The sequence below is a fragment of the Heteronotia binoei genome, chromosome 20 (assembly GCF_032191835.1).
Source record: "Heteronotia binoei isolate CCM8104 ecotype False Entrance Well chromosome 20, APGP_CSIRO_Hbin_v1, whole genome shotgun sequence".
Lineage (NCBI taxonomy): Eukaryota > Metazoa > Chordata > Lepidosauria > Squamata > Gekkonidae > Heteronotia > Heteronotia binoei.
This window is the reverse complement of record NC_083242.1, coordinates 12,741,841-12,761,724: the sequence shown is the minus strand read 5'-3', so window position 1 is coordinate 12,761,724 and position 19,884 is coordinate 12,741,841. Positions and strand designations below refer to the sequence as shown.

The 19,884-nt window shown below is 47.8% G+C and overlaps 1 protein-coding gene across 1 annotated transcript in view; it reads left to right on the top strand.

Annotated features, from left to right (window-relative positions):
* The window catches only part of CLUAP1 (clusterin associated protein 1), a 122,631-nt gene that overhangs the window by 83,664 nt on the left and 19,083 nt on the right, over window positions 1–19,884 (top strand). The window contains exon 9 of the mRNA XM_060260822.1: window positions 9,074–9,146. Within this exon, the coding sequence (XP_060116805.1) occupies window positions 9,074–9,146 (73 nt within the window). The remainder of the gene's footprint in view (window positions 1–9,073; window positions 9,147–19,884) is intronic.

The window sequence follows — 19,884 nt, the reverse complement described above, 5'->3', positions numbered from 1 at the left end:
TAATACTAATTGGTCTTAAAGGTGCTTTCTTTGTATTTCTCCCATGGGATCCAAGGAACTGGGTAAAGGAAGCTCTGGCTCTTTTCTTCCTTCCCCAGGGGACCAGGAGGGGGAGGAGCCTCAGCCAATAGAAGGAAGACAGGCTTGGCTCAGTAGCTCTGCTGTGGGATTGAGCCTGGCAAAGCAAGCTCTGCCTCCCTGCCTCTTCCTCCACAAGAGAGGAGCCTTTGTCAATGGAAAGAACAGAGGTTTTGCTCTGTAGCTCCTGTGTGATTGAGCAAGCCTGGCAAAGCAAGCTGTGATGCAGAAGGAAGCAGATGACAGCCAGTTGCTTGGGGGCCTGATAGGAGCCCTCCGGGTGCATGTTTGACACCCCTAGCCCAAGGCATTTTTGTGCCTGACCCAAAAGAGAGAGAACTCCAGTTCCAAGAGAAAATGTAGTTTGACTGCCTTTTAAAAAAAAACCCAGATTTTCTGGCCAAGGTGTGGAGGAAGCCATTATCCTTCCCCCATCTCCCAAATGGGAAGCACTAATGCTGCTATTCTAAATGTTATCCATGTTCTATAAAGATGAACTTCCTTTCTTGTCGACGTTTGATAAACCGGTTAAAAAGTATTGGTATCTCCTGGACAAAGCGATGAGCTTAAGAATGCAGACAATCCTAACGCTTCCCTCATGAAAACTCAAAAAAATTAGAAAAGGGATAAAAAAGTCCATCTTCAGAGGCTAGGAAAGATAATTGGAAAACCAGCCGCTGAAAGAAATTTGGAACAGAGGTTTTGTGAAGAGCCGGCTGTGATCCGTCGGAGCTCATTACGAGGATGGGGAGGTCGTGCAGCGGTATTGAACGGCTGTCCTTCTGGGAGCCTTCGCAAAGTCCATGTCCCGATCACATCTGGCATAGAGTTTTAAATCACAGAGAATAGACTGTACTGGCTGAAGAATGAAGGTTTGAATTAGCTTTGTGTGTTACAGAGACATAGCTCAGAACTCTGGACTTCCATCCAACTTCCTTGTTCTCCAGCCTCCCCTTGCCAGTGGGGACCCCTTTGGTATCCCTTTCCAAACTGGCGGCTTTGAAGAATACAATGACTGCAGATTTATACCACGCCCTATTCTCTGAATCAGAATCTCAGAGCACCTTACAATCCCCTTTAGCTTTTCCCCCAACAACAGACACCCTGTGAGGTGGGTGGGTCTGAGAGAGCTCTCCCAGAAGCTGCCCTTTCAAGGACAGCTCTGCAATAGCTGTGGTGACCCAGAGCCATTCCAGCAGCTGCAAGTGGAGAAGTGGGGAATCAAACCCGGTTATCCCCAATAAGAGTCCGCGCACTTAACCACTACACCAAACTGAAGCACTTGGGTGAGGGCTGCCATGATTGTGACGCTTCTTTTGATGCTTTTGCCAAGCATAATAATAGCTACCTTTAATAATACTTTGCATTATTAATATTAAGCGCTCAGCACTCATAAACATGAAAGAAACCTAGCATGTGAAGTCTCATCTCAAGATGTATTCGGAGCAGATTTGGATCTCGGCATGCACAGGGAGAAGACGTTTTCTCTGTTCTGAAACGGCTGCCTCCTCTGACTTGTGAAAATAGAATTGGCATTAGAAAAACGAAACCCAAACAACTGTGAACAGTTTGAACCCCTTGAAGGACTGAGGAAGGAGTCTTAAATCGCCTTCTGGTTGTTGGCTGGTAGCCACTTCTTCGCCGTACGGAGGCTGCGGTTTCTGGCTGCCTACCAGTGCTCAAGCACGGCAGCGGGCAGATAGCTGCAGAGTAACACAGATGCTGCCGCCGCTTTCTCCAAAACGAGCAAGCTGGCAAGTCCGGGAACCACCCCGGTCGAATCTCCCTTCAGCCCTGGGGAAGCGTCTTGTCGGGTGCTGCACGATCCCCATCAGTGATCACCCCTGTGATGCAATCAAATAAGGTTTATTCATTAAATGAAGATGTAGGGGAGGGACGGTGGCTCAGTGGTAGAGCATCTGCTTGGTAAGCAGGACCATGGTTCAATCCCTGGCATCTCCAACTAAGAGTCCAGGCAAATAGGCCTGAAAAACCTCAGCTTGAGACCCTGGAGACCAGCTGCCAGTCTGAGTAGACAATACTGACTTTGATGGACCCAGTATCTGATTCAGTATAAGGCAACTTCATATGTTCCAGTTCCAAGACTGAGTCTTGGTGAAACTGAACCCCCAGGCTCAGCACATACAGAGATAAGCCCTTAGATCCCATCCATTACATGCTCAAACTAAAAACACCTTTTTTCTCCACCAATGAAAATCATCCTCCCCACTTTTTTGAGCTAGCTGAGAGAGCTCTGGCAGATACTGCTCTCAAGAGGAACAACTCTGTGAGAACTTGTGACAGACTCAAGGTTGCATCAGCAGGTGCACATGATGGAGTGGAGAATCAAACCTGGTTCTCCCAGATAAGAGGCTTAACCGCTTAGCCACTATACCAACCACTCTCAGAAGTAAAAGCAGGAATCTCTGGGTAGCAGATAAAGCCTCTTGACCTTCAAAAGTTGCCCGTGCCACATTCCCAGCGTAGAACAGGCTACTTGTGCTTGTTACAGACATAATAAAACAGATTAGCAAGCGAACCCTCTAGCTTAGCAAGAATACATTTAAATGCGGCCTAAGCCAAAATGGATACACTCACGGCAAGCAGTACTTGAACCATTCTTGACAAATGGCACTATCCTCTTTGAGGCAGCGCCCCACTGCTGCCAATCTTGCAGTCAGGCCCTCCTCCTTGTCTGGGCTCTCGGGCACATTATTGGGCACTGTGAAGTGCGTTGAATTCCGGAGAGCCAGGAAACGAATGATCCGGGGCTTTAAAAGAAACGCCTGTAACTTCAGCCTTCAGAAAACAGACAATGCCAAATCTGTGAACCCGGGAGAAGGGCAAAGACGGTAAGATCAAGATGGGCCGACGTGTTAGTCAGTCTGTAGCAGCAGAAAAGAGCAAGAGTCCAGTACCACCTTGAAGCCTCACAAAATCGGTGGCGGGGGGTGAGCTTTCAGGAGTCACCACTCACTTCTTCAGAGGTATCTGAAGAACATAAGAGAAGCCATGTTGGATCAGGCCAATGGCCCATCCTGTCCAATACTCTGTGTCACACAGTGGCCAAAAAACCCTGGTGCCATCAGGAGGTCCACCAGTGGGACCAGGACACTAGAAGCCCTCCCACCGTTGCCTCACCCCCAAGCACCAAGAGTACAGAGCATCACTTGCCCCATCCAGAGAGTTCCATCTAATAACCACTGATGGACCTCTGCTCCATATGCTTATCCAATCTCCCCTTGAAGTCATCCATGCTTGTAGCTGCCACCACCTCCTGTGGCAGTGAACTCCATGTGTCAATCACTCTTTGGATGAAGAAGTACTTCCTTTTATCTGTTCTAACCCATCTGCTCAGCAATTTCATTGAGCGCCCCCACGTTCTCGTATTGTGAGAAAGGGAGAAAAGCACTTCTTCCTCTACCTTCTCTATCCCATGCATAATCTTGTAAATCTCTATCATGTCACTCCTCAGACATTGTTTCTCCAAGACTTCTCTTCTCTTGAATGGCAAAGTCTGCAGCTGGATGTAATGGCTTTCAATAGCTGGCCTGCCAAAGGCCTGCCAGGACTTACGGGCGGAGCCAGCCCGACAAACCGAAACAGCACCAGGCTTGAATGGCAGCTATTCCTTATGTGGTGAGCAATGTTCCCTCTAAGCTGCAGAGTCTTGCGAGCAAAAATTCTACTTTGTGAGCTACTGGCATTAAAGTTGTGAGCTGCTGCATAAATTAGCGTGCTCTGGGGTCATCCTTCCTGAACTAAGACAAAAATGTGTGAGCCAGAGGCTAAAAACCTGTGAGCTAGCTCACCCTAACTCAGCTTAGAGGGAACAATGGTGGTAAGCTCTATTGGCTTTATCCTGCTCTGACATAATGCTACGAGGGAGAGATGGCAAAGCCACTGACAACAAGCGGGAGCTGGCATGTGAGGCTTTTGAGATGTGTGAGCTGGAGGCTAAAAACCTGTGAGCTAGCTCACCCTAACTCAGCTTAGAGGGAACATTGGTAGTAAGCTCTATTGGCTTTAACTTGCTCTGACATAATGCAGCAAGGGAGAGATAGCAAAGGATGTACAAAATTAATCTAAAACCTAATCAATCCGTGGAGGCTTCTGTAGATATTTATGTGGCTCTGACATTTAGCAAGTTTGGCCACACCTGATTAATAGACCCTGATCTCTAGAAGAAATCCAAAAGATCCCCTCGCTCCATGCTTGACGTCCCTGTCGGAAGCCTGGCTGAAGAAGTGAGCTGTTTGAAGAAGGAGCCAGGCCCCTGTACCAACTGGCGAGTGCAGCAAGTTCAAGGGATGTCGGGCACAGAGCGTCCATCTGCTGTGGCTGCGATTTGGCACCAAGCGGGCAGATATCCTCCAATCCCCCATCATGCCCCAACAGCTATGGTCACTCAAGCACTGAGAAACTGGTCCTCTTTTTCTCCTCTCTGGCGAAAGTGGACATTAATCATCACAGCTCTTTCCTTGTTTCGCTTTCCTCTCTGCTGTAATTGGTGTAACAGATGGCCCTGCCGCTGAAACCCAGCTGAGTCTTTGGAGACAAGGTGTTAGTTAAATGCATTTAGGAGCGCCGCAGTGAAAGTATCTATTTATTCCTCCTCATTAAGAGCTCTCCTGAAGACCCAAACATTACCCTTCATCTTTACGGGCGTGGGAGGGAGGGAATGAGGAGGGCGAGAAGAAGGAAAAGAAACCCACGCTGCTGAAGGAATAAGAGCTGTAAGTGGGTGGAGTGCAAAAGTACAATTTGGGAAATTATAAAAGAAATTGCTCTCCAACTTGTGCCGCAATTTCCTAGAGACCAAACGTGCGCTTTCTCTCTCCCCGAGGGTAAGCCTGAAGAAAGGGGCGAGAAACCTTTTAATGTGATTGCTTCCCAGCGCCTAACTCTTCCGGCCTTTGCTGGATAAAAATTGTTTTTTAAAACCAGCTAATGCAATAGCCGCGGGAAAGATGTGGGGGTAGTGGGGGGAAGGCAAGTCAGTTAACCGGAAGCTGGTGACCAAGGCTTCGGCCCCGCCAGGTGTGATGTAAATTCCCCCCAGGTGATTCCTGGTCCAATCGTTGCAGCCTCCAAGTTTCCGCTAGATCACCCGCTGCTCACTCAAGCCCCTGCTGAAAGCCAGTTTGGTGTAGTGGTTAAGTGTGTGGACTCTTTATCTGGGAGAACTGGGTTTGATTCCCCACTCCTCCACATGCAGCTGCTGGAATGGCCTTGGGTCAACCATTGCTCTTGCAGAGCTGTCCTTGAAAGGGCATCTGCTGTAAAGAGCTCTCTCAGCCCCACCCACCTCACAGGGTGTCTGTTGTTTGTGTGTGTGGGGAAGGGAAAAGAGATTCTGAGCTGTTCTGAGACTCTGAGATTCAGAGTGGAGGGCAGAATATAAATCCAATCTCGTCTTCTTCTTTTTTCATTCCACCACAGAGATGACAATTAGACAGCCAGTGCGGCATGGGGGCTTACCGTTGTGGACTGTGGTCAGAAAGACCCGGGTTCCAATCCCCACTCAGCCCAGGAATCTCATTAGGCAACCCCAAGCCGGACTGACTTGGAACATGATAGAACATGGAAGCCACTGCTCATTTTAACCATGGCAAGTTTGTGAAACCAACGTTAGGCAGGAAGACCATTGATCCAATCGTGGTTTGCTGGAATATATCTGCTGCCTTTACCCCTTCTGACACCTCCTCTGCAGAGACCAGCCTGTTTTCTTAAGCCTAAAAATTACAATGAAAGTCACCCCAGAACATATGAATAACCACAACCCACAGGTTATAGTGACAAATTGACTAATATCTGCAACGATATTAGCAAACAATAATAATTACAATAAAGTCCCCAGTGAAAGTCCTTATGGAAGTCCGTCTGTCTCTTTTTCTCCTTGAAAGGACTAGCAATAGATGTCGTCTTATGGATGTATCCACCGTGCAAAAATCTCAGTGATAGAAATCCCCGGACAGGTCGTTGACTTCCGCTACACCTGTTTCAAAGTCTTTGTCAACAAGGGATATTCCCCAGTATACAAATGATAAGTATTCCATTCTCAGAGCAAAACTCATAGGGACACTAAGTCTACAGCAGCGTTCTCTCAATAACGGCTCACCACCATTATTGAGAGAACGTTGCCGGAGACTTAGTGTCCCTACGAGTTTTGCTTTGAGAGTGTGATACTTATCATCAGGGCTTTTTGTGTAGCAGGAACTCCTTTGCATATTAGGCCACACCTCCCTGACATAGCCAATCCTCCAAGAGCTTACAGGGCTCTTTGTACAGGGCCTACTGTAAGCTCCAGGAGGATTGGCTACATCAGGGGTGTGTGGCCTAATATGCAAAGGAGTTCCTGCTACAAAAAAAGCCTTGCTTATCTTCATTTGTATACTGTGAAATATCAATCTATGACAAAGGCTTTGAAACAGGTGTAGCAGAAGTCGACAACCTGTCCAGGGATTTCTATCGAGATCTTTGCACGGTGGATACATCCACAAGAAAACATCTATCGCTAGTCCTTTTAAGGAGAAAAAGAGACAGATGGACTTCCATAAGGACTTTCACTAGGGACGTTGTTGTAATTATTATTGTTGCAAATATTAGTCAATTTGTCACTATAACCTGTGGGTTGTGCTTTTCCCAAGACTGCACTGGAGAACGCAACCAACGATATCTGCCCTTGTGCATCGCTCAAAACTTCAGCTACCGTTAACTGTTGCTAATAAACCAGCTTTCAGATCCAGGACAGGGGACAGACACATTTGGATGACCATACAAACTATAGTTAGCTGAATTAAATCACAATTTTGTGCAATACCTAAACGGTTCTTCCTTAATAGAATCCCCAAAAGAGAAGACGGAGAGAGTGACCCCTCGGGGCTCCCTAAAGGAATGGTGGTACAAAACTATAAGCAACTATAAGTTGACAGAGGTGTCAAACTCATTTGTTATGAGGGCCGGACCTGACGTAAATGAGACCTTGTTGGGCAGGGCGACGTGTATCATAAAATGTAATGCCAGGTAGTGGATATGTAAACTTTGTAAATGACACAAACAAACACAATTAAATATTTTTTTAAAAAAAAAACCTCCTTAAAACATGTTTAAAAGATTAGCCCTCTTGCAATGTTTTATTTAACAGATTCTCATAACTAATACCTCTTACTCTGAATTATTGCATCAAAATCTGGAGACAATGCCTGTGCTGTAGCAACCTTGAGTAGGCTGTTCAGGTGTGTATCTGTTAAGTAGCAAACCTAATTTTGAGTTATTGATGTTCATTACAGAAATCTCATGCTCAGTGCTTTGAGCCTAAGATCCAGGGGGAAAACAAGAAATGGCTGGGTGTTGCAAGCTTTTGTACATAAGATGCTTTGTGTGCAATGGAGAAAACAGAGACTTTGCTCTGTAGCTTCTGTGCAATCAAGCAAGCCTGGCAAAGCGAGTTGTGATTCAGAAGGAAGCAAGAGAGAGAGAAGGAAGCAGATGACAGTGTGTTGCTCGCGGACCTGATAGGTGCCTTCAGGGGGCCTGATCCGGCCCTCGGGCTGCATGTTTGACACCCCTGCTTTACAGTGCAATCGTAAGCAGGGTTAACACCCTTCAAAGTCCACTGAAGTCAACAGACATGGAAGAAGAGTGCAGCTCTGTTTAGGATGGCCCCTGGGAAACACCCAAAAATAAGCAACTCCCTTACCATCTTTAGAAAAAAGCGAGAGTCCAGGAGCACCTTGAAGACTCACAAAATTTGCGGCAGGGAATGAGCTTTCGTGAGCCACCGCTCACTTCTTCAGATACAGCTGGAATGTGAGTCCCTCTGTCCTTATATCAGTAGGCAGCTAAATGCGGTGCCGTCCTTGGAGACAGATCGAGGTGGCTAGCTGTGTTAGTCTGTCTGTAGCAGGGTTGGCCAAACTGTGTCTCTCCCCACACATGGTGTGGCTCTCAAAGCCCTTTCAACTCCATTGGTGACTAGAAGGCATTTGTTTCTTTAAATCACTTCCCCAAGCCAAGCCAGCCAGTGGCTTGGAAAATGTTTGGAAAGGTAAAGTTGCTTTCTTTTCACCTCTCCCTCTGCCATCTATCTTCCTTCCCTCCCCCTTCCTCAAACATTGGATGTTCATGTCTTGTGACTCTCCAACGTCTGACATTTATTCTATGCGTCTCTTACATTAAGCTAGTCTGGCCACCCCTGGTCTGTAGCAACAGAAAAGAACAAGAGCTCAGGTGCGCTTCAAAGACTAACACAATCTGTGGCAGGGGGTGGGGGGATTTAGGACATGAAAACGGTGCCCGAAAATGAGCTAAATTGTAACATTAAAAGCAGCCCAGGAGAGCCATTTCCGGATCCCCGCCCCTTCCCTCCAAGTCTTGTCTTGGCTGTCTTCCAGGAAACCTAAGTTCTGTGCCCCAGTTGTTATTTCTCTTTCTGGAATCACAGTGTCCTTGCAGCCCAGAGCACGGACAGAACTTTGCTTGGGTTGCGGGCTTCACAATATCGTCGGAGCGCTTTCCGGAACCCTTTCCAGCACCTCACAGCTCTCCCGAACTTGGCAGGGCAAAACGAAGGTCCCCATTCGCTGGCATCGATTCCCCCCCCCCCAATTTCATTGGTCCATCTCTTGAGATTCATGGCTGAGACTGCCTCTTCCTCTCCCCCCCCCTTTTTTTTCTGGACAGAAGAGAGGTCTTGTTTTTGCTTTCAGTGGCTCAACCAGTTAAAGATCTTGCAAGCTTCCAAGTTCCAACCCTTTTCCTGACTTCAGATCAGACTTAAAAAGAGGCTTGCTGTGCTTTTGAAGTCCAGAATTTGAGCTGAGGGGGGTGAAGATAATATTGCTTATTTTTATCTTTTTTTAGACTTTCCTGCACTGCAGATCAGCACCTGGTTACCTTAGCAGCGGTTGAGCCATGACTTGTTCTGCTCCTGAGCCGGACATTGCCGCAGCGGCTCTTCTGATCTCGATGTTTTCTCTTCTCTTCCCCACAGGAAGCAGAGAACACCTTGCGTCTGATGCAGAACAAGCTGAAGGAGGAAGAGAAACGCTTACTGAAGACTGGAAGTAAGCCCCGTTCCTTAAACGCCACGTGTCTGCAGAGAAGGGAACCCGGATCCCAACTGCATTTAAACTGTCTTTCTTGCCTTTACCTTTTCCACTGTGGTGTGGTGACTTGCACAAAGCAGATAGATCTTGCCACTGAAGGAATAGTACAGAGCCAGTTCAGTGAAGTGGCTAAAAGTGGCGGACTCTTATCTGGGGAACTGGGTTTGATTCCCCACACCTCCACATGCAGCCAGCTGTGTGATCTTCGGCCAGTCACAGTTCTCTCAGAGCTGTTCTCTCATGAGCAGTTCTTTTGGAACTCTCTTTGAAGAAGAATAAGAAGAATTGCAGATTTATACCCTGCCCTTCTCTCTGAATCAGAGACTCAGAGTGGCTTACAATCTCCTATATCTTCTCCCCCCAGAACAGACACCCTGTGAGGTGGGTGGGGCTGAGAGGGCTCTCACAGCAGCTGCCTTTTCAAGGACAACCTCTGCCAGAGCTATGGCTGACCCAAGGCCATTCCAGCAGCTGCAACTGGAGGAGTGGGGAATCAAACCTGGTTCTCCCAGATAAGAGTCTGCACACTAAACCACTACACCAAACTGGCTCTGTACTATTCCTTCAGTGGCAAGATCTATCTGTTCGCCCCACCTACCTCACACAGGACAAGAAGGGAAGGAGATTGTTGTGGGCAGGGGTGGAATTCTATCAGGAGCTTCTTTGCATATTAGACCACACACCCCTGATGTAGCCAATCCTCCTAGAGCTTACAGTAGGCCCTGTATGAAGAGCCCTGTAAGCTCTTGGAGGATTGGCTACATCGGGTGTGTGGCCTCATATGCAAAGGAGCTCCTGCTAGAATTCCGCCCCTGGTTGTGGGGAGGGGAAAGGAAGGAGAATGTAAATCCCCACTCCTTCTCCTCATCCTCCTCGCCAGTTTACTATCTTCAGAAGGGCGACATGCTTAAAGCTTACTGTGGATCGTACTGCAGGTATTTATGGATGGATCTCCATCACGGAGGGATAGGAATAGTCAGCCAGCATGTCGTTCAGCCTAACTTTCCCCGTGTCCCATTTTCCCTGCATGTGCATTTCTTTCAAATCGTGCTTCCCCCGTCACTGGCCCCTTGCTTGAATTGGTGCAGTCTGGGTGGAGCTTTACTGTTCAATTTCCATTTCTGACAGCCTCCTGTCAGGGTTTGAGACTGGCCTTTCTCCGCCCCCCCTAGCAGCTACAGGGGTGGATCCAGCTAACCTCCAAGGAGCCTGCTTCCAGTGGATGGGGGATTTCTCCAGCTTAAGTGGCTCTTCCTCCAGTGAAGGAAAATGTCAAACTTTGACCCAGAGAAAGGGTGGGAACTATTTAATACAAGCACACAAAGTTTGCTCGGTGGATTGTTCAGCCCCTCCCCCCCCAAACAGTGTCCACGAATGTCTCGCATAAGGAAGCCCAGCTCATCTGATTACACCAGGAGGTTGTGATGTCATCGAAACGGACAGGAATCGTTTGTCAAGGGCTTCTGATGTGTGTGTTAATGGGGGCTGCAAACTGCTTGACGGATTCGTTTGATTGTTGGGCGGCGGCTGCAGTTTAAGGACACGCTTTTGTTTTTCATGCATTATTATTTCCTCGTGTTACAGGTTTTGATAAATTGCAGTCGTTTTCACACATGTGCACCATGTTTTCAGATGTGACAGGATGCGTGCATCTTTGATGCGTATCCTTTGCAGAAATGCACACAGAAATCGTTCATCGCAGATTTAGGGTGTTTTTGTTTGGGGGTATTATCCTAGTAGGGATTTCTACAAAGGCATGTCTTTTGTTCCATAACAAGGGTGGCCAAACTTGCTTAGTGTGAGAGCCACATAGAATAAACGCCTGATATTTTAGAGCCGCAAGACATGGACATGAGATGTTTGAAAGCAGGAAGGAAGGAAGGTGAATAGATGGGGAAAGGAAAGAGGGAGGTGGAGGTGGAAAGAAAACAACTTTAAATGCATTCTCCAAGCCACCAGCTGGCTTGGCTGGTGAGACAAATGAGACAAATGCCTCCTCCAAGAGACAAATGCCTCCTCCAAGAGACAAATGCCTCCTCCAAGCTGGCCGATGGGGCAGTGGGGACTTCAAGAGCCACACAATATGTATGAAAGAGCCACATGTGGCTCTCAAACCACTGTTTGGCCATCCCTGTTCTTTAACATTCAGTGATTGTCTGTCAGTGCCAACAAGGTGGTTTGTAACATGAGACAGTGGCTTTTGTCCAATATTGTTCTTGTTGTTATGCATTAGATTTCTGAATCATCCTATCCTAGCTTACCTCAGGCTCTGGCCGATGTGCAAAGTGTATATCATAAAAACAATATACAAGTTAAAAATGGACACAATAAATTAAGTTAAAAAGTAATAAATGCAAAAGAAAGGGAAGGTGGAGAGTTAATGAGAACAAAGGGTATCTGTGTACCACCTCTTGAAAGGAGCATCGGGTAGCCTAGCTGCTTCAGAGGATGGTCATGGGAGGTGTCATATACAATCGCCATGGTTCCACAGCTGCTGGAATGGCCTTGGGTCAGCCATAGATCTCGCAGGAGTTGTCTTTGAAAGGGCAGCTTCTGTCAGAACTCTTTCAACCCCACCCACCTCATAGGGTGTCTGTTGTGGGGGAAGGAGATAAAGGAGATTGTAAGCGGCTCTGAGACTCTCATTCAGAGAGAAGGGCAGGGTATAAATCTGAGGTCGCCGTCTTCTTCTCTGTCAAGCTTGAAAGAGTTTCTTAGATGGATAGGTTCATGTTGGTCTGAAGCAGCAGAACAGACATCCTAGTCCTAAAAAGCAAGAAGGTCTAGAGTTAGTCACAGAACAAAGTTTGAGTCCAGTGGCACCTTTAAGACCAACCAAGTTTTGTTCGTGGTATCAGCTTTCAGGCGCGCACCCACTTCTTCAAATACAATGAAATGGAAATTGCCAGTCTATACATATAGGTAGAGGATGAGCAGTAAATGAACACAGAACATAATGGAGATGTTTTAACAGATCCAAGGGCCAAATAGGAATTACATGCTTGGTTTATAGGGTTATCATTCACTTGGGTTTCATTCTTAGTGAAGGGAAGAACTTAGTGAAGGAAATAAATATGTCAAAACTGGAGGGCAGATGTATCCTTAATGGCGGAATGCTGAGAGTAATTAACCAAGACCCTGCCGTGACCCTCCATCCATCTCCTCTTAAGCATGGAAGTGAACCTTATAGCATCTTCATTGAAGTGGGGGCGATTGGCTGTTTATCGCTGTTCATAGCATTGGCTCTCCAGGGTCTTTGGCAGAGGAAGGATCTTCCCTAGCACCTGTTACTGGAGAACATGTAGCTGGAGATGTCAGGATTTGAACCTGGTACCTTCTGCGCAAAAGACACGGGCTATTGCTAACCCTTCCACTTCCTTCCTTATCCCAGACGGCGCTTTTGAGGGGAGTGCAGTATACAATTTTATCGAGTCTCAGCGGATAGTTTAAGGCGGGAAGCCTTGTTGCGTTCAGTAGAAGAAGAGCAAGATTTGAGTCCAGCCGCACCTTTGAAACTGACCATATTTCCAGGGTATAAGCTGGAAATCTTACCTGTTGAAGGGAGATTTGACTCTTGGAAGATTAATTCCCCATTGGCCTTTTGGGCATTTCCTGACTTGAGTCTTGCTGCCTTCATACCAGCCTGCAAAGAGGGCTACAGACAAGCTCACGAGAAATGTTAACCTGCTTGCTTCGCCTGTGTATAATATTTGCAACCTCGAAGGGGGAGGGGGGACATTTTCCAGTTACGTTAGTGAAGCCGCTGTGTCCAATCGCCTGGGGCATCTCTTTATAAGCCTGAGTTGAAAGGCAGAGGAGGAATCCCAGACCCTTTGATCAGATCACCGTCCTGGTGTTAATACTTCCCCCGCTCTAGGTCGAGCTTCTCTGCTGGGAGATCTTGGCCTTCCTCTATTACTGAGAGTCCTGTAATTGAAACAGTCGCTCCCATATCAAGAGGTCCATGCGATGACAGATCAGAAGGGACGGCTCCTTCCTGAGCCAGAAATATTCATGCTTCCTGTTGGATGCGTTTTCAAAGAAGGCAGCAGCAGAGAGATTCTCTCGGGTGAGTCATTCTGCCGACTTCAATATCGCCGCGTCTGCATAAGAACATAAGAGAAGCCATGTTGGATCAGGCCAATGGCCCCTCCAGTCCAACACTCTGTGTCACATAAGAACATAAGAGAAGCCATGTTGGATCAGGCCAGTGGCCCATCCAGTCCAACACTCTGTGTCACATAAGAGAAGCCATGTTGGATCAGGCCAATGGCCCATGCAGTCCAACACTCTGTGTCACATAAGAGAAGCCATGTTGGATCAGGCCAACGGCCCATCCAGTCCAACACTCTGTGTCACATAAGAACATAAGAGAAGCCATGTTGGATCAGGCCAGTGGCCCATCCAGTCCAACACTCTGTGTCATACAGTGGCCAAAAAAACAGGTGCCATCAGTGGGGTAGGACATTAGAAGCTCTCCCACTGTGCCCCCCCAAGCACCAAGAATACAGAGCATCGCTTGCCCTAGGCAGAGAGTTCCAACAATACGCTGTGGCTAATAGCCACTGATAGACCTCTGCTCCATATGCTTATCCAATCTCCTCTTGCAGTCACCACCACCTCCTGTGGCAGTGAATTCCATGTGTTAATCACCCTTTGGGTGAAGAAGTACTTCTTTTTATCATTTCTAACCCAACTGCTCAGCAATTTCATTGACTCCCTACGATGAGTTCTTGTATTATGAGAATGGGAGAAAAGTCCTTTCTCTACCTTCTCCATCCCATACATAATCTTGCAAACCTCTATCATGTCGCCCCTTAGTCAACGTTTCTCCAAGCTAAAGAGCCCCAAGCGTTTTAACCTTTCTTCATAGGGGAAGTGTTCCAACCCTTTGATCATTCTAGTTGCCCTTTTCTGGACTTTTTCCAGTGCAACAATATCTTTTTGGAGGTGTGGTGCCCAGAATTCCAAATGAGGCCTCACCATTGATTTATACAGGGGCATTATGATACTGGCTGATTTGTTTTCAATTCCCTTTCTAATAATTCCCAGCATAGCATTAGCCTCTTTTATTGCAGTCGCACACTGTCTCGACTGCGTTTAATGTATGTGGGGGAACAGGAGTTCCCCTTGTGGATCAGATAAGGGGATTTCTCCTTGAGGACCATTCTTGACCACTTGAACCCTTGCTGGCAGGTGTCTCCCCAGCAAGAGGTCGGATCCACCGTTCTGCGCTCCGTACTCTCTTCCGTACGGCAAGAGACTTGAAAGTGGTGGGGCTCTGGAGGACTGAACTCGGCCCTGGCACCTAGTTTGCTTGCTTTTTACTTTATTTGATTTATATCCCACCCACCCTGCCGTCACTTTCTCTTACCTGTTGTGTTTGAAGGACGACTGAAAGGCATCTTGCCCTATTGTCTCCCGTGGTGGAACTTAATGTCTTAACCTGAAAGAAAGGGTCATGATGTGTAATCACTGCGACAAACTGTGCCTTCTCTCCAACATACAGTATAGCAGGAGTAGGGAAACTGTGGCTTGGGAGCCACACATGGTTCTTTCACATATATTGTGTGGCTCTCTAGGCCACTATCACTCCATCACCCAGCTTGGAGAAGGCATTTGTCTCTTTAAATCACCTCTCCAAGCCAAGCCAGCCAGCAGCTTGTAGAATGTATATAAAGTTAAAGTTGTTTCCGTTCCACCTCTCCTTCCCCCATCTGTTTGTGGCTCTCAAACATCTGATGTTCATGTCTTGTTGTTCTCAAACATCTGATGCTTATTCTGTGTGGCTCTTACATTAAGCAAGTTTGGCCACCCCTGCAATATAGGAAGGAAGGGACTCTCCTGGACTCAGGTTCCGTGCCTCTCCCTCCCCCTCCCCCCCCCTGGAAAATTCTGCAAACCAGTTCTCTTCAGCTGGTTCTGGTTAACAGCGTTCTCTTTGGGGAAGTTTCCACAGCAGCTGTCAGAGATCTTGCAGGGGGTGGTAAATTTACTTTACCCGACTTAATTTCAGGCATTTGGCTTCTAACTCTAATGAAATGCTCCTACTCGACATTTAACTGATGAGGAACATTGCTTAGCGAGAAGAAGAGGAGCAGGTTTTTATACTCCTCTTTTCTGTACCCACAGGAATCTCCTGAGGAGTGGGGAATCAAACCTGGGTCTCCATATTAGAGTTTGCCGCTAAACCACTCTGGCTCTAGAGCCGTAATTGTGCCCGGTGTGTTGCAGATGTTCATAAGCTAAAGAGCAGGACCACGGTGAGAGCCAGCATGATGTGGTGGTTAAGAGCAGCAGACTCTAATATGGAGAACCGGGTTTGATTCCCCACTTCTCCACATGCAGCCAGCTGGGGTGACCTTGGGTCAGTCACAATTCTCTCAGAACTCTCTCAGCCTCACCTTTTTCACAGGGTGTCTGTTGTGGGGAGAGGAAGGGAAGGCAATTCTAAGCTGCTTTGAGATTCCAAAGCGAGACATAAAAACCAGTTTGTCTTTATACACCAGTTTGGTGTAGTGGTTAAATGTTCAGGCTCTTATCTGGGGGAACTGGGTTTGATTTCCCCACTCCTTCACATGCACCTGCTGATGTGACTTTGAAACAGTCACGAGTTCTCGCAGAGCTGTACTGTCAAGAGCAGTTTCACCTACCTCATAAGTCCAATCTCCTCCTCCTCTTCTTCTACTCCTCCTCCTCCTTTCCCCTCCCCAGTTTACTATAAAACTGAGACAGGGGGGTTTCAGCAGCCTATTTTACACAGCTCCCGGCCCCACGATTGCATCGTGCTTTTATGCTTGTGCAATGTAATGCCTTCCCGCCAGCTGTTCCTTATGGGAGATTTGCCTTACCACAAAAGAATCTGCCAGTGCAATAGCAGGGAACCTGAATCGATTGCTCATATTTTGCTTTGATGTGAATTTTAAGTCCAAAGACAGGATGTTCTAATTAGCCCCATTTGGCATAATAACAGGCCCAGCCTCCCAGAAGTGAGTCTTGTTTCCCTTCTTGTATTGGATCACCGTTCCCATATCACCCTCCCGGCGGTGAGGTTTCTTCTGATTGCGATGAGAATCGGGGATTAAAGTGCTTGAGAGGTGATGGGTTTTTGATTGTAGCCTGTACATTTAAATACTGGCTTTTAATTGATGCCAATAAAGGTATCGACTGACTGGCTGAATGGGAATTCCACATGGTTCCGGTTGGAGGGGGGGGGAGGGCGTGCAAGGAATCACAAGAGAGGGGAGGGACCATTTAGCAGGCAGCAGGGAAACCAGAGAGAGGGAGGTGACTATGGGCTGTTGTAGATACCCATACAGAACCCTGGTTATAGTTCATGGTGAGGTCTAAAACAGTGGCTGCCCACCTTTTTGGCACCAGGGACCGGTTTTGTGGAAGACCATTTTCCCCACAAACCAGTGTGTGTGTGGGTGCTGGGTTTTTTCGCCACCCCTATCTCCCCATGAGGGGGCGGTCTTTAAGTGAGGAGTAGGCTCGTTTCCACAATGTCAAGCCCCGATATTCCCATTAATAAAGTCCTCTGATTTCAAATAGACTGGTTTATTTAGGAATTCAAAGGCACCACACGGAACGTGTTCTGTGGAAATGCTGAGATACAAGAGGTTATATGCTTACTATATAGGGCAGGGGGGCCAACGGTAGCACTCCAGATGTTTTTTTTGCCTACAACTCCCATCAGCCCCAGCCATTGGCCATGCTGGCTGGGGCCGATGGGAGTTGTAGGCAAAAAACATCTGGAGAGCTACTGTTGGCCACCCCTGATATAGAGTATCATAAACCGTTACCAGGAGGGCCTGGCGTGACTTTGTCCATGGGGCCGCAAAGAGTCGGACTCAACTGGACAACCACAAACCATTACAAAAGGCGCTTCATTTGAATCTAAGGCTCAGAGGTTAAGGCAATGACTATCTTTCTTACTACAAAAGCATTCTCACACTATACTGCGAACAGATAAGCAAGCCTGTGAATTTCGGGAATACATCCTTGAAACACAGCAGGCCTTTTCCAGTAGCATAAACATTCTTCTGCCAGATGGTAATGCCTACCTGTTCTCGATGTTGTCAATAACGGAGAAGGGTCAGAGCATCACCCGACATTTGGCAGGGCTAAGCAAAGCACAGGGCTTGACATAAGGTAGCTGCCGTACTGCCCCTTCCGCCCACCTGGGACCAGTGTTCCCTCTAAGCTGAGTTAGTGTGAGCTAGCTCACACATTTTTGCCTTAGCTCAGAAAGAAGGACCCCAGAGCACGCTTATTTATACAGTAGCCCACAGCTTTAATGCCAGCAGCTCACAAAGTAGAATTTTTGCTCACAAGACTCTGCAGCTTAGTGGGAACACTGCCTGGGATCCAGGAGGATGAAAGAGGTGATGCTTCAAAGCAAGGCCGCGCTGCCTCTTTCATCCGGCTGGGTCCCGGGTGGGCAAAAGGGGCGGTGCGGCACTTCTGCCTTGCTCCGTGGCCTTGGTTGCTAACAGGCCACGGACCAGTACCGGTCCGTGGCCCAGAGCTTGGGGATCCCTGGTCTAAAAGATTTGAACCACAGGGTTCTCAAAGAGGCACTTCCTTGTTTTGGGGAGGGTGTTCACTCTTCAGAGCACTTTGCAAATGTTTTATCTTAGAAGAAGAAGAAGAAGACTGCAGATTTATACCCCGCCCTTCTCTCTAAATCAGAGACTCAGAGCAGCTCACAATCTCCTTTACCTTCCTCCCCCACAACAGACACTCTGTGAGGTGGGTGGGGCTGAGAGAGCTCTGACAGAAGCTGCCCTTTCAAGGACAACTCCTGCGAGATATATGGCTGACCCAAGGCCATTCCAGCAGCTGCAAGTGGAGGAGTGGGGAATCAAACCCGGTTCTCCCAGATAAGTGTCCACACACTTAACCACTACATCAAACTGACTCTCTTAGCAAAGCTTATCAGTTTCCTTAGCAACGTTTTGATCGATATTAGGGTTGCCAAGTCCCCCTTGACCCCCGGGCAGGGAATGAGGGGGCGGGGTAGGGTTTTTAGATGCCGGTTGGGAAACTCCTGGAGCTTATGGGATGGAGCCTGGGGAAGGCAGGGAGCTCAGTGGGGTCCAGGGCCACATAGCCCACCCTCCAAAGCAGCCATTTCCTCCAGGGATCAATGCTCTCCCTCTAAGCAGTGGAGTTTTGTGAGCAAAACTTCTGCTTTGTGCGCTCCTGGCATTCCAAGTTGTGAGTGACTGCATCGACTAGTTTGCTCTGGGGCCGTTTTTCCTGAGCTGAGACAAAAATGTGTGAGCCGGAGGCTAAAAAAACTGTGAGCTAGCTCACACTAACTCAGCATAGAGGGAACGCTAGAAATGATCTCTTGTAGGGGAGATGAGCTATAATTCCAGGGGATCCCCAGGTCTCACCTGGAGACTGGCATCCCTAATTGATATTGGGTTTTATTGAGTTTTACTTCTTTCCTGTTTTAATTGTGACCCCCTTCAAGCGAGCCCGGAGAGTCAGCATACAAATTTTCTAAATTTAAAAAAGGTTCTGTAAGGCCAATTGCTGCTATTGCAGATGGCAGGATCGAGGCTGCGAAGGAACAGCTTCCCATATGCCGTCGTGTACGTTTGTAGCTGAGTGGTGGCTTGAACCAGGGAAGTGGTGTCGCCAACCTCCAGGTGTAACCCATAGATCTGGAATTACAACCAATCTCCAGACTACAGAGACCAAGTTTCCCTGGAGAAAATGGCTGCTCTGTGCCATTATAGATGAAGATATTGGATTTATATCCCACCCTATATTCTGAATCTCAGAGTGGCTTACAATCTCTGTCTTCCTCCCCCACAACAGACACCCTGTGAGGTAGATGGGGCTTTCAAGGACAGCTCTGCAAGAGCTAGGGCTGACCCAAGGCTATTCCAGCAGCTGCAAGTGGAGGAGTGGGGAATCAAACCTGGTTCTCCCAGATAAGAGAGCTTGTGGCTGACCCAAGGCTATTCCAGCAGCTGCAAGTGGAGGAGTGGGGAATCAAACCCGGTTCTCCCAGATAAGAGAGCTTGTGGCTGACCCAAAGCCATTCCAGCAGCTGCAAGTGGAGGAGTGGGGAATCAAACCCGGTTCTCCCAGATAAGAGTCCGTGCACTTAACCACTACACTAAAGTACCCCACTGAACTCCCACCCCAACTCTCCAGGAAATTTCCCCACCCAGAGTTGGCAATCGGACACGGAAACTTGACTCGCTCTTGGCCACTGAACTACACAGGGCTGGGTTTTCAGCAAGGGGAACGCCTCCTGGAGTAGCGGCTCTCTTCGTTACAAAAACCATCTTTGCTCTTCGCGATACCCTTGGTTTCCTCGTCTGCCAGCAAAGGTCTGCCTGAAGCCGGAGAAGGAGCTCTTAGAAAGGAGCGTCTGGCGTGTTTGCTTTTGACAGTGGCGGCGGTGAGGGGGAGATATTAGAAGCAACAGGAATGAGCCACGGTTGCGTCGGAACGCCAGCATGGCTCAGCATGAGGAGAACTCATCCGAAAGCGGAGTACATACTGTTCTTTTCCAGACGAGTGTTTTATTGAGCAAGTGACACATCTGTCTCTGGGTTCCATCAGTCACTGAAGCAGGACCAACGGTTGATTGATGAGGGGTTGATTTATTTCAAAGATCTGGGATTTGGTAGCTGGTCTGTCCCCCCCCCCCATCTTTTCTTATACTTTT